Source organism: Budorcas taxicolor, chromosome 5 (assembly GCF_023091745.1).
Source record: "Budorcas taxicolor isolate Tak-1 chromosome 5, Takin1.1, whole genome shotgun sequence".
NCBI lineage: Eukaryota > Metazoa > Chordata > Mammalia > Artiodactyla > Bovidae > Budorcas > Budorcas taxicolor.
The window spans coordinates 150768472-150783479 of record NC_068914.1 but is presented as its reverse complement, the minus strand read 5'-3'; the positions used below and the strand labels follow the sequence as shown (position 1 = coordinate 150783479).

The 15008-nt window shown below is 40.2% G+C and overlaps 1 protein-coding gene across 3 annotated transcripts in view; it reads left to right on the top strand.

The window, feature by feature from the left end:
- Positions 1-15008, top strand: part of KDM5A (lysine demethylase 5A) — a 60481-nt gene that overhangs the window by 39389 nt on the left and 6084 nt on the right. For all 3 annotated transcript variants that reach the window (XM_052641234.1, XM_052641236.1, XM_052641235.1), the window contains 7 exons: positions 1467-1646; positions 2806-2967; positions 4571-5122; positions 5325-5468; positions 10044-10203; positions 11033-11253; positions 12989-13399. In XM_052641234.1, coding sequence (XP_052497194.1) covers positions 1467-1646; positions 2806-2967; positions 4571-5122; positions 5325-5468; positions 10044-10203; positions 11033-11253; positions 12989-13399 — 1830 coding nt within the window. The remainder of the gene's footprint in view (positions 1-1466; positions 1647-2805; positions 2968-4570; positions 5123-5324; positions 5469-10043; positions 10204-11032; positions 11254-12988; positions 13400-15008) is intronic.

The following is a 15008-nucleotide window of genomic DNA, read 5'->3' as shown; positions in this document are numbered from 1 at the left end:
TGTCATGGTCTAATGACTTCTGTTTTGCTTTCTTTTCAGTTGAGTTTTTCTGGGACCTGCTTAGTTGCTACTCTTTCTGTTCTGTGTTTTAAAATTACTTGTTTTCATCAGTACTCCCCTGTTTGTTTCATCTTTGACCAATTTCAGGCAGTTATCAGATGACTGATAATCTTTAGTTGGCTGTTTATGATTGAAGAACTGAGCTGGCAAGTAGAGGTAGCTGCTGTGGTTTTCCGAGGACTGTTTCTTCCCTTTAGTGGGAGGATGGACTTGGGGGCTTTGAAATAGTGGACATTTTCTGCTGTCCTTCAGGGTACACAGGCTGGAGGAGGCTGTGTCCTGGCCTAGCCAGAAGGTGTTCTGTATGTCTGCTTGGAGAGTCGTACCATCTGAGAGATCACTCTGGATTGTCGTCTGTGGGCCACCAACCTGATACTCTGATGTTCTTGCGAGGACCCTGGGATGGATTACTGACTCTTCCATTTCCTGTAATGACTTAATTATTTAATGTCAGTAAATTTAAAGCACTCTTGAGTTTAAAAACTGATTATTTTCATTAAGTGGAAATACTGACACATTGTTAATTAGTAGAATATCCGCTCTTGTCTATAAATGGAGGAGGTTGTCAGAACTAAGATACTGCTCTATAGTAGTTGGAAAAATTTTGAAAGACTTTGAAACAGCCAGAAGAGACTACCATGTCCTTTCAGTGGAGTAGTGGATGTTGTTTAGCAAACCACCCGGGTTTGTTTGATTCTCTGTGTGCCTTAGACTTTCTTCTACCATGCTCATTACAACTCTGTCAGTTATTTAAAAACAATAGTAATGTGACTGAATTAGTCTGTAGGAAAACAGATTGCTAAGGAACAAATTATTCTCCACACTGTAGAAAAGGTGATTCCATTGACCTGGATGATATTAAATGCCTGTTTCCATCTATTAGCAAATTCCTTTCCACATTTCTGACTTCCATGGTGACTCAGACGGTAAAGTATCTGCCTACAATGCAGGATACCCAGGTTTGACCCCTGGGTCGGGAAGATCCCCTGGAGAAGGAAATGGTAACCCACTCCAGGATTCTTGCCTGGAAAATCTCATGGATGGGGGAGCCTGGTAGCCTGTATTCCATGGGGTCGCGAAGAGTTGGACACAACTGAGCGACTTCACTTTTACTTTTCCTCATTCCTAATTGCATTTGTATGTTTGTTTTTAGATTGTCCTTTGAACTAGTTTTTACATCTTACTGGGTCCCTTGTTAATTCATTTTAAAAAACCTTTGACAACATGAATTTATACAAACATTTTTTAAAGGACATTGGAAGACTGTTAAGAGATACAATTAGGTTTAAAGACTAATAGTTAATGGAAAAGGTTAGCACTAAACTCTTTGTAAGATCTACTAATAGTGTATTGCCAGACTCCATGAGAGATGACAGATTATGTAAGGCTGTACTTCTGTTTCCCAGAGTGGCAGCAGTTATGCTTACTTGGAGCAGCTGGAGAGCTTATCTGCTAAAGGCCGCCCTATCCCCGTGCGTCTTGATGCACTGCCCCAGGTGGAGTCTCAAGTGGCAGCAGCTCGGGCCTGGAGAGAACGGACAGGGAGGACCTTTCTCAAGAAGAATTCCAGCCACACGCTGCTACAGGTGAGGAGTGGTTTGTTTTCATGTGCGTGCCCTTCAGTGCCCTCCCCAGAAGTAGGTGACTCATTACCTAAGGTGAGGGTGGTTGTCAGTTTATCTGGTCGTGGTTATACAAGTTCATTCCTACTGGGTGGTATCAAATGTTGGCTAGTAATCTGGAACCTTGAACACATTTACTTCCAGTTCACCTTACACTGTGTCAGCCTGCATCTTATCCCTGTTGTTATCATGGACTCTTACCACCAAAAGATCTTATTCTCAGAAGCACAAATTAAAAAATAATTTTTTACCTTGAAATACAGTTGATTTACAATGTTGTATTAGTTTCTCATGTACAGCAAAGTGGTTCAGTTATACATATATATTTTCTTTTTCAGATTCTTTTCCATTATAGGTTATTACAAGGTATTGAATATAGTTTCCTGTGCTATACAGTAGGGCCTTGTTTATCTATGTTTTATCTAGGTATTGTATATCTGTTAACCACAAACTTCTAATTTATCCCTCTCCCCACCTTTTCCCTTTGGTAACCATGTTTGTTTTCTATGTCTGTGAAGCTGCTTCTGTTTTATTAATAAGTTCATATGTATTTCTATTTTTAGATTCCACATGTAAGTGATATCATATGATATTTGTTGTTCTGACTTACTTCACTTGGTATGATCATTTCTTGGTCCATCTGTATTGCTGCAAATGGCATATTTCATTCTTTTTTTGCAGCTGAGTAGTATTGCATTGTATATATGCACCACATCTGTATCCATTCCTCTTGTCAGTGGACACTTGGGTTGCTTTCATGTCTTGGTAGTTGTAAATAGTGAGAAGCACAAATTTAAATGCTCATTACCCTTTTCACGTTGAACAGTTTGAACATAGTTAAGAGCATAGACTTTGGAATAAGATTGTTTCGTGTTTGACGATGGATTCCTGGTGTTAAGGCTGTGTCTGTGAGCAACTTGTTGCCTTTCTGAACCTGTTCCCCTTGTTTGTGGAGATAATATCACCTACTTCAGAGGCTTGTTGGGAAGGTTGAGTTCGATAATGCAGGTGAAGTTTCTAAGAATGTGTCTGGGACATGTGAGTGGTCAATAAATGGTTACTTTTATTTTCAATTTTGAGATTTTTTAAAACCAGAGCTCAATGTTTGGTTTTATTTTTATAGGTGCTTAGTCCCCGGACTGACATTGGTATTTATGGGAGTGGAAAAAATAGAAGGAAAAAAGTAAAAGAACTGATAGAAAAAGAAAAAGAAAAGGATCTGGACCTTGAGCCTCTGAGTGACCTGGAGGAGGGACTGGAGGAAACCAGAGACGCAGCCACAGTGGTGAGAGTTAGAGTGCTTCTTGAATTTGCTTGGTGAATGCAGCATTCTGTGAAGCAGTCACTTTTTTATGTTCCTAACTTTTTATTTTTGTATGGTTCATCTTTGACCTCATGGTTGTACATATTTCACACCTTTTTAATATTTGGAGTCAAAGTGGATAAAAACTGTTCTCTCGCCCTAAAATTGCCCTTTCCATATCCCTCTTTATTGTTGTTTTAATAGTTGTCCAGTAGTCCATCAAATTGTCCATAATTTACTGAACACATTTCTGATACTGATCATTTTTGTTGTTACTCGGTGTTCAGTATTATGGATAATAGCAAAGTGGACTTAGCCTTTTCCTTTTTTCAGGTTGTTTTCCTACACTTGACTCATAGTAATGGGATTACCAGGCTAGGATTTTAGAGTGTTTAATGGTGCTTAATGCTGTTGTGCTCTTCAAAGGAATGGTACCAGCTGACTGACTGCAGCTGCTGTTTGCAGTCCTTGCCTCTCTCGGTAGCATTCAGTAATATAGTGAGTATGCAAAAAAGTGTTTGTAGATAATTAAAATTATGGGTTTTATTGTAGAGTAGGAGGGATATGTTATGATTACAAGGAGCCTGAGGAAGTAGAAAATAAAAATGAGCTTGGGCAATATGTAATAGTGGGGAATCGCATTCACCAAGTGACTTCATATGGCCGTTCCTGCCTGCAAATGATCCTGTTTTGAGGCTGATGGAAATAATTTCTTGTTAGCCTGCCTAGTGAGTCAGTCTTGCCAGACAAATAGCACTGGAAATTGCCTCAAAATTGTTTCAAAGCTAACAGAGTTTAAAAAGAAAAAGCCCTGATAATATTCATGATAATTAAGTTCTGTTTTTATGTATTTTTTTGAAATGAGTTACATAAAACCTTACTATAATTAGTCATCAGCCTTTGTTACTCTTCTCCATAAGCTGGAAATTCCAAGAAATAAATAAAATTGATTTGTATTGAACTTCCCCCAGAGAATGAATTAGAAGGAGGTAGGGAGTCAGTACCGATTAAATGTTTATCTTGTGCCAGGCGCCAAGTTAGGCACTGTCGCACGTTATCTTATTTAATCCTTAAAACAGCAAAGTGAAGTTACTAATATTCTCATTTTTTGGAAAACTGAGATTCAGAAAACCTGGATCAGGAGTCTTGTTAAGTACAAGAGCCAGGCCTGATACCAGGGTGGCTTGAACCCATCTTTCTTCTGCCCCTTATGAAAGAATTAACTACTCAACTGCTGGACATTGTCATATATGATGGCAGTTTGCTTATTTCACAGATGAGTATTTGCATAGAAACTGTCAGGCTGCCCCAAATTTTAGGAAACGATGGCTTTTTTTTTTAAGGACAGTGCTTGGGACCTCCCTGGTGGTCCAGTGGTTAAGATACTGCGCTTCCAACGGAGGTGCTGTGGGTTCAATCCCTTGTTGAGGAACTAAGATCCCACATACTACAAGGTGTGGCCAAAAAAAGACAGTGCTTTGTCAACATGAGTCTGCAATGTGGAAATGGTCCCTACCCTTGAAGATTTGGTATTTTGAGAACATTTTGCAGTGACTCCCTTCAGTTAAATGTTTGTCATACCCAGGTGGCGGTTTTCAAAGAGCGGGAGCAGAAGGAGCTGGAAGCCATGCATTCCCTCAGGGCAGCCAACCTCGCCAAGATGAGCATGGTGGACCGGATAGAGGACGTCAAGTTTTGCATTTGCCGCAAGACGGCGAGCGGGTTTATGCTCCAGTGTGAGCTCTGCAAAGACTGGTTTCACAACAGCTGTGTTCCTCTTCCTAAATCGAGTTCGCAGAAGAAGGGGTCCAGCTGGCAGGCTAAGGAAGTAAAATTCCTTTGTCCTCTCTGCATGCGGTCTCGAAGGCCGCGGCTGGAGACGATTCTGTCCCTCCTGGTGTCCCTTCAGAAGTTGCCAGTGCGGCTGCCTGAGGGGGAGGCCCTTCAGTGTTTGACAGAACGTGCCATGAGCTGGCAGGACAGGGCCCGGCAAGCCCTGGCCACGGACGAGCTGTCTTCTGCCCTGGCCAAGCTGTCCGTGTTGAGCCAGCGGATGGTGGAGCAGGCAGCTCGGGAGAAAACCGAAAAGATCATCAGTGCAGAACTCCAGAAAGCCGCAGCCAACCCAGACTTGCAGGCAAGTTGAGAATTTTCTTCTTTCTTTTTTCCCCTATTTCATGGGGTGATATCTGTCAGTGTGTAAGCAGTAAATCACATCTCTTAACCAGTATTAGGAAAATAACAGTAAGTTGCTTCATTACAATTTGATGGACTCAGGCATGCATTAACACTCATGTGTATTTGGTGCCTCTCTTCATCTCCGGTTGCTCGTTGTTTAGGGACACTTGCCTAGTTTCCAGCAGTCTGCTTTCAATCGGGTGGCGAGCAGTGTGTCTTCCTCCCCTCGACAAACGGCAGACTATGACGATGAAGAGACAGATTCTGATGAAGACATTCGGGAGACCTATGGCTATGATATGAAGGTAATTACAGGGATGGGCTGGGGGGGTTTGATCACTTGATCACTGGGTTTGTTTAAAAAGCTGTTGAACACTGATGTTTAAGGCCTGAAAGTGGAAGAGAAAGCTAGTCGTTTTATCTATCCTGAGTTTATGGTGATGGTATTTTTTCTGTACTCTAAAAAAACACAGATTGGTAAAGCTACATTTTTTAATAAAGGATGGTATGTTTTTAAAAAGCCTGTATATATTTTCCAGAGAGGGGCTGGAAAAATTGTTTGTTTAAGTTACTGTAAGGTTTCATGGCTGATTTCAGTGTTCTTTCTTTTGGATTGTTTAAGTCTGTATAGTTAGGTTTTAAGAATCCTGTTCTAGCTGTGCTTTGGGTCTTTTTCTCTGATCTCTCATCTGGTTGGTGCTGGATAGAACGTCATATGCAGGGATGCATTATACTTGGGCCCATGACTTGAATTTGTGGAGTTATCGTCACATAACAAAGGATTTGCCCTCAGTATGATTGTTTTGATAGTGACAGCACACTAGGGTGAAGGGGAGGTTTTGGCAAGGTTCTGTGTTGGGTCCTCTTCGCCTTTTATTGTTGTTTTTTGTCAGGCCCAAGACGTTCATCTTTTGTCCAGTAATGTGATCTGGACAGAGACCCTGCCAGCCCACAGCGAATCTGTTGATGTGTTTTGTATTCTGCTTTGTGGAGATAATGTTCAGCATCTATGCCTATAACCAGGGAATTCACAGTCTGGTGTGTGAAAAAATTAGGGTGCATTCTTTTCCTTTGTCTTTTCAGCATGTATATCAGATAGGTAAACTCATTGTCAGAGTACAAATACCGTTGGCATTAGAACTCCCAGGATATAAAGGTAAACCGTCCATCATAGATGCCTGTAAATTACCTGCTGGAAAATATTTTTCTCAAGATAGAAATGGATCCAGGGGATGTTTTAATGAGGGAGTTTTAAAAAAATCATATGAATTAAAGACTTGAGAAAAGTTGAAATTTGAATTTGCATTTAAAATGAGATTCGAAGCACATTGTTATCCTTGAAGTTAATGGCTATGTGAAGTTAATGACTGTATGATATGAAGCTGGTAAAATGACCAGAAGCAGCTGGAAGGGGATGCTGCCCACAGCGTGTATAGGTTAGTTAGCTAATACTAAAATTGCCTGTTTGCAGTTTTGACTTAGAGACCTTCAGTACCTGGGTTATCTTTCTAGCACGTTAGGTATCAACCAGTACTCTGGAATTGTCTAACATGATGGACTTTGCTTGGACGCAGATCAGTAACCTATGAAAACAAAACATCGCAAGTATTAAATGATTTCAGGGCTAGGGATCAGAACTGTGGTTTGATATGGTTGTATGGAGTAGTCCTTTGTTTGCAAAGCATATATGGGCTCTTAGCTTACACTCTCTTAGAAGGGGGTGTTGGCAGGGTAGAAAATAAGATTATGGATGTTATAATGTTAGCAGTGTATTGACAACTTAGGAGAGCAGAAGAATGGTGGTAAGACTTGTGGTAATTCAAGGTCAGATTTACCTTGACATTGGTATCTTTGCACTAAAAAAATTTCAGTGCTCCAAAATTTTGTACTAAAAAAATTTCAAGGGCTCTTGAGTGTTTTCCTATAGAGAAAGCACTTTGTAATGAAAATCTTACTTGCCAACTTACTTGCAGTTGACTTGGTGATTTTTCACTTTGTATGATCTTCCCTGATTGTGACTGTGAATTTATCCTTAAAATAGCTTAATTTTAATATCTTCACTAGATGAAGAACCCCTGCTGGTTTAGGAAGAAGAGTAGGTAATTAGAAAGAAAATGAAAATCAGTCATTTGATCTTAGTTAACATAGCATTTAAATGTTTAAAGCAGATGGTTTGTGCATTGTATTGCTTGATTACTTCATTTTGCATGTCATACCATGTGATCACCACAAAAATAATCTGAGCAGCAATTCCGAGATCTCATTAGTCAGGAAAATAATACATTTAATGAAACAAAGTCTGAGAGTCTGTTACAGGTTTGTATGATTGTGTCTGGGATAACTTTTTTTTCAGATGTTCATATGATTATTTCCTTTTAAACCATATTGTTTACCTTTAGTAGACTGTTCATCCATAGTACAGTTTATATTTTCCAAATGCATACACATGTAGAATCACACATCAGAAAGGAGGGTATAAAATAGAAGTAGCTGTTATCTCCTAAGAAGTTTTTTTTTTTTTAATCCCAGGAATTGCTTAATTTATAGAAAGGCAAGTTAAGCACTTGGATTCTTTGATTTTTCTTCTTTTCTACCCTTGTTAATACTTGAGTGGCTTCAGCTTTGGTGAAAATAGAGTCGATTTTGTCTGAGAATTTAGTCCTGCTGATACCAGATATGGTGGAGTGACAGATCTGTCATAAGACACATTGCTCACTGAGAAGCCATTCCTCCTTCCTGTGTATTTACCATTAGTGGGACTGACTAGCTTGCTGTTTATCAGTTGTTTTACCTCCAGCCTCCTGTGTCTTTATATTTAAAAGGCATCTTTTGTAGACAGCACATGTGGTAGGGTTCTTCTGGTATGTCAGTCTGCACATGTATCTATTTGTAAAATATATGGTTAAATCTGGGGTTTTAGGCAGTATTACAATCTATCTTTTAATTGGGGGTGTTTATTTCTTTTATAGTTAATATAATTGTTGACATGGTTGGGTTTAAATTGATCTTTTATGTATTATATTTCATATGTCATCCCAGGGAAGTAATTTTTTAAATGTATTTTTACCTATCTTTCCTTTCAACCATTATTTTCTGATCAGTTTCATTTCTAGTTCAGAAGCTTAATAGAAAATTTCCTGCTTGAGTTTCAATGAAATGAGTGGAGTCAAAGTCAGAAAAGACCCTTGCAATCAGTGAGGTGAAGTACCTGGGGACGGCAGTAGACGAGTACTAAAGTACTCTCCTGCCTGTGGCCTTTTAGGACTTAGATTCTCTGGAACAGGAAAGAAGACCTATGTGAACTGCTGTTCCTAAATTCTCAGTGAGTGTAACTGTCTTCCAGAGTCTCTTTGTGAAATCTTTAAAGTATCCTGTTTAATTAAGCACAGTCTCTGATGACAGTACATCTTCCTCTTATGCACCCTACAGCAGCTCTTGCATTAGTCCTTAGCTGTTGTCTCTGGTCTTCTAAGCTCCCCCGTGTACTCTTCTTGGTGGTGCTGGGGCTGGAACTAGCCCAGGGCTTGGTAAACTTTCCCTGTAAAGTACCACATGTATAGTGATACTATATATGATGTAGAGTAGATTATTTTTAGGCTTTGCAAGCCATATGTGGTCTCTGTTATGTCTTCTTGTTTATTTTTACAGCTCTTTAAAAATTTAAAAATGTTCTTGGCTCACACTCCATACAAGAACCAGGCAGCAGCTGGGTTTGGCCCACAGGCTATGGTTTGCCAACCCATGCCCTGTACGTTTATCCTTTGCCTGCAGCCTCCCTCCGCCAGCAGAGGGCATTAGAGAACATTAAAAGGCCGCGTAGTGAGTAGGAACTCGATGCTTACCGTTTTATTCTCCATTCCTGCCATCATTGAACTACAATTTTTCTGTTGTTGCTTTGTTTACTGTTTTCAGTTTTGTTTGGTTTTGGAGTTTTGTTTTCGTTCTGTCTTTTCCCCTGGCAGTGGCAGCTGGCTCCAGTTCTAGTTGTTTCTTTGCCACCCAGAAGCCAGTCACATTGTGTTCTGTTAGAGACAGCAGGACACACACAGGCCAGTGCCTGCTCCCCACAGGTCTGGGCCCCAGCTCTGTAGGCCCCCAGCTTTCTGGCTGTGACCCCACTTCTTGTCTCTGTTACCTCAAGCTCTAGTGATGGCAGCTCTTTCTTGTAGTTACCTTGGTGTTACTTTGATGTTTCTGTTTGCTTTTTCAAGCCTCCAGTGTACAATTTAGCCAGTTCACTTTATTAAATTCTCCTAGCTAAAATACCTGAGATTTCTGTATTCCTCATTGTACTATGACCATTAAAGCTGTATATGTGGGTTGTGGAGCCTAACTTCAGGGGAGAGTCATCTGAGACCTGCTTGGAGTTGTCAGGATTTATAACTTAAATACTGTCAGTCAGGCTTTTTAAGTAAGGGCAGCTAGCTGATAAGTAAAAGCAGCAACTGGTAAGCATCTGGATTTGAAAACCTTTAGAGAAGATTGAATGAGCCGTGTCCTTAAGGTACCACATCTGAACCTTTATTCCCTTCCTAAGTCCATTTTATTTTTTCTTAAATGGTCAGAGTTTCTTAACTCATGGCTACAGGAGTCTTTATGTGTTGTAGACTGTAGAAAGGTTATTCTTCAAATCGTAGCTTTCTTGTAGATCTATTATCTCTGTGGATTGCTCTCGAGCTTTACTTTTGGCTTGAAACTGGTGATCATTGTTTTTTCCCCAGTGGAAATTTTCTTTCCTATTTAATACCAGATAATTAAGGTTTCCCATCCCCACCCCCACCCCCCCTAACTGTGTTGTATTAAAAGCCTGTGCTTAGATTATTGTCATGGGACCAGTTAAGTGTTCCTAATTCTCAGCACCCCCTTGGCTGCTTCTTCAGGACACAGCTAGCGTGAAGTCCTCCAGCAGCCTGGAGCCCAACCTCTTCTGTGATGAAGAGATTCCCATCAAGTCTGAGGAAGTAGTCACGCACATGTGGACGGCACCCTCCTTCTGTGCAGAGCACGCATACTCGTCTGCTTCTAAGAGCTGCTCTCAAGGTATTACCACACCGGCGAGCAGTGTGGGGAAGAGAAGTCTGACACCACACTGGAAGTCTCTCCTCAAGTATGAATCCTGACCATGAAATGCAGTAGAACTGGAAAAATGCAACTTTGGAAGATCCAGTCTCTCGTAGCATTTTTCTGTGATTAGGTCATAATGATAGAAAATTTCTGTAGAATCATTGACTCCCCCCTTCTGATCCTGCTTTTATCAAACCCCTGATCAGTCGTTATTTATCCTCTATTTGTTTATAATTAGTTGTTGAGGAACTTGCTACTTTTGAAGAATACTCATTCTGGTTTTGAAGAGCTTTATTAGTTCTTCATCTGTTGGTAAATAATTTTTCTATTGTGTTCACTATCTAGCCTTTGTCCCCAGTGAAAATCAGTCAGACTGCTTTAGGTCACACCTCTGGGAAATGGAGAATATCTCTATCTTCATAGTAAAATTCAGGATTTTATGGAACAGCATATTATTATTATTAATGAGGCAGATAATGGGTTATATATATGTGGTAGTTATATGTCTAACCTTTTGGTATCTTCTGCAATGGAGAGAGCATTCCCTTTCCCCTCCAGTCACAAGATAAACAATATGGAACCTGTGTTTTCACTCTAAACCAGTTTTTTAGAGTGTCATTAGAACTCTAGGCCTCTTTTGTTCTGTGTTTTTTTTTAAATTTCACTTTCATGCTGATACAGTGAATCCAAACATCTAAATTAAGTGTTGGAGGAAGAGGGACCATTCCTCTAAATATTTATTTTGAAAGCATTCCTTTTTTTAGTAGTTTTCATGTTTTCTTCTGTCTTCTGTTTTGGGGGAAAGGGTCTAGCACCCCACGGAAACAGCCTCGGAAGAGCCCTTTGGTGCCCCGGAGCTTGGAGCCTCCAGTGCTGGAGTTGTCGCCAGGAGCTAAAGCTCAGCTGGAGGAGCTGATGATGGTGGGAGACCTCCTGGAGGTGTCCCTGGACGAGACTCAGCACATATGGCGGATTTTGCAGGCCACACACCCACCCTCTGAAGATAGATTCCTGCACATCATGGAGGTACAGATTGGAAGCTTATTGCACAATCGTTTAAAACCACTTAGAGTGTCCCAGCTCCTTTTAGGTTCCATAGGTCACCATGAGGGGAGGACTGGTGGATAGTGCTCCGGTTGTCCTTCTCTGTCACCAAGCCAAAGTATTTCTGCTTTATGGTTTTCTTTATTGAGGTTTTACGTAGTTTATATATTTTTATACAATTTACCCATGTTTTTTTTAATCTGTGATACTATAGTCCTGAGCAGGAGGGGAAAGGACAGACAAGGCAAGTGCTTAGCTCTTTCTCCCTACGAAGAAGGTAAGGGTCAGAGATGCAGAAACTCACCTGAAGTCACACTTGCAGTAAAAGCGGAGAGACCCAGGCTCTAACTCGCATTTGATTCCTGTGTTCTGAATCATCTTTCTTTTCCTTGGCTGTTTCTGTGAAGTGGGAGGTACAGTGTCGTATGCTGGCACACTGTAGTTTGTCTTTGGTTTGGAAGTCAGATCGAAGGTGCCTAATTTAAATAATGTTTTCCAGTTAGCAGAGCTTTTTCTTCACACCCACTCTTACCTGATTTTATATATAACGAAACACAGAGTTTTGAAAAGTTAAATGTCTTATTCAAGGTATGATAGGTTTAAGACACTTGTGACCCAGTATTCTTTATGATTCTGCAGATTCCTATGCTCTGTCACTAAGTCGTGTCCGACTGTTTGCGAACTCATAGATTGCAGCACACCAGGCTCCTGTGTCCTCCCTTGTCTCCTGGAGTTTGCTCAGATTCATGTCCATTGAGTCAGTGATGCTGTCTAATCATCTCATCCTCTACCTGCAGAATCTTAGGAAGTGTTATTTCCTAAGTAATTATCAAGCTTATGATTTTTAGTATTTCTTTTTTCTGCCACACCCCTTGTTCAGAATTTCAATGCTGGTAAATACAGACCAAAAGAGTTACTGTGTAAGTTAGTATACATTTAGTGTGTTGAGCTTTCTATGTTTTCATCTCAGTTACAGACAGATGTTGCAGAGTGTATAATATATGCTGACAATTTTTTGGCCTTTCCTCCCGCCCCTGATAAGCTAAAAATAAGTCAGATATTTTATTCAGGGCTTGTCATTATTTTTCACTGTTACCTTCTTTGAATATTATATTTGTCTTCTTAAAATATCAGAGTATTTATTGTATAATGTATACAATATAAAATTTATTAAATATACAATTCAGTTGTTTTAAAATCACATTTATAATATTGTACAACTGTTACCACTGTCCATTTCCAGAACTTTTAAATTATTCCAAAGAGAAACTCTGCTACTGCTGCTGTTGCTTCAGTCATGTCCGATTCTGTGCGGCCCCATAGACGGCAGCCCACCAGGCTCCCCCATCCCTGGGATTCTCCAGGCAAGAACACTGGAATGGGTTGCCATTTCCTTCTCTAGTGCATAAAAGTGAAAAGTGAAAGTGAAGTCACTCAGTCGTGTCTGACTTCTAGCGACCCCATGGACTGCAGCCTACCAGGCTCCTCCGTCCATGGGATTTTCCAGGCAAGAGTACTGGAGTGGGTTGCCATTGCTTTCTCAGAAGAGAAACTCAGTACCTGTTAAATAATAAATCCATTTCCTTCCTCCCAGCCTTGGTAATTCATATTCTTCCTGTCATTATGAAATTGTATATTCATGATACCTCATATAAGAGACTAAAGCTGTTTTTGAATATCTTGCTTTTAAATTGTTTCTCTTTTTATATTTTTGAAGGATGACAGCATGGAAGAGAAACCATTAAAAATAAAAGGAAAGGACTCTTCAGAGAAGAAACGGAAACGGAAGCTAGAAAAAGTAGAGCAGCTTTTTGGTGAAGGAAAGCAGAAGTCCAAGGAGCTGAAGAAAATGGATAAACCTAAAAAGAAGAAATTAAAATTAAGTGCAGAAAAGTCAAAGGAGCTGAACAAACTGGCCAAGAAGCTAGCAAAAGAAGAAGAGAGGAAGAAAAAGAAGGAGAAGGCCGCTGCAGCCAAAGTTGAACTTGTGAAGGAGAGCACCGAGAAGAAGAGAGAGAAGAAGGTGCTGGACATTCCCTCCAAGTACGACTGGTCTGGAGCGGAGGAGTCGGATGATGAGAACGCCGTGTGTGCTGCACAGAACTGCCAGAGGCCCTGCAAGGACAAGGTGAGTCTCTCTGCGTCCCAGCGAGTGTTTGCGGGGACGCGGAGCAGCAGCCAGGCACACGAGGCTGTGACGTAGTGATGGTCTGTTTTGATCCCAGGATTTGGCCTTGCACCATCACATGTTTAATATAGTTTCTAGAACCTTTTTCAGTTATGAGATTTTAATAGAAGAATGTGTTTTAGAATTTGTGTACAGAGCGAAACATCCCAGATGAGCAGAGAGAAGCTGTGTGGTACCCAGGAGCAGTACACCCCATGTGTGGCCACAGTAGAGTTCAGAGCAGTCGTGTGCCCTCCCTATAGGGTGCCTTGAAGGACTGAGCACCTTGTCAGTCAGCCGCAGTGGCCTAAAAGGTCCCAGGCCAGAGTTCTAAGACCCAGGAAGCAAGTTGCCTGGAGATTTGTGTGAAGACATAAAACGGGTTAAATCTTCCCTTTGGTCTGTGTCTTAGCTACACTCAGGCCTATGTATATGCTCCTAAATAGAACATGATTTTTAAAAATCTCTTGCAGAAAATAATGAAGACCTTTAAAGGTACTATTTTTTTTAAATGTCAGCCCTAAACTTTAAATATTAGTAAGTACATGATGATCTTTCTTAAGGCAATATTGATGTTATAGACTTCTGAGAAAAATGGATGGACTTTATGAAAAATCCTAGTTCTTCAAGTGTCTGGAGGCATCTATTTTGGTGTTCCCATCAAGATTATTTGTAAGTTCATGGCTTTAACTTTGTCTCCTTATGCCTCTTGACTTTTAGAATTTTAATAACCCCTCAGTTTGAATATATAAACAGAATAAATATAGTTGCATCACTATTCCCTCCTCAGCTAAATACTGTTAGAGCTTGAAGAGGTCATCTTCTCCAGCCTCTTCATTTTACAAATGATGTAACCAGGACTGAGTGAGGATAAATGATGTAACCAAAGTCATAGAGCTAGTTAGTGGCAAAACCACAAGGAGAAGCCTGGCTCCCAGACCAGGTGCTCCGCTAATATCCCCACCCCTCCGGTAATTGAGATGCAAGTACAAAAACAGTCCAGAACCACATGACGTGTTTAAATTATTAAAGGTTTTCTCACTTTTGGAAAATGAGTATATAGTAAAATATATACCCCGTAGTCCAGCTCTCTGAGAATAACAACTGGGAATATTTTAGTGTGCTTCCTTCCAGTTCTTTTTCTGTATGATTTGTTTCATATCATGTCATACTGTCCACTTTCGCATCTTTCTTTATTAACTTCACAAGCATTTTTCTATATTGTAAACATTTTTAAAGCATCTTAGTAGATACATTATGTGTATGTGTATTATTTTTATCTTTCATTTGAATTTATTCTCATCTGAATTTTTTTATTAAAGAGGCTATGAAAGGTTACCTATTTCTCTTTGGGTCCTGAAACATTAGTAGCTTAGTGTTGGCAGAACCTTCTCCCCTTTCTTTCTCCTTTAACTAGTTTTCAGCAGTTGTAGGATTGGCAGCAAGATGTGGGTTTTTTTTTTTTTTTTTTTAGCTTACTTACCGTCATCCTTTCTACAGTGTTTATATCCGTCATAACCTTCCTCTTTTTTTTCCCCTCCTTTTCACTTAATACCCTCTCCCTTCTCCT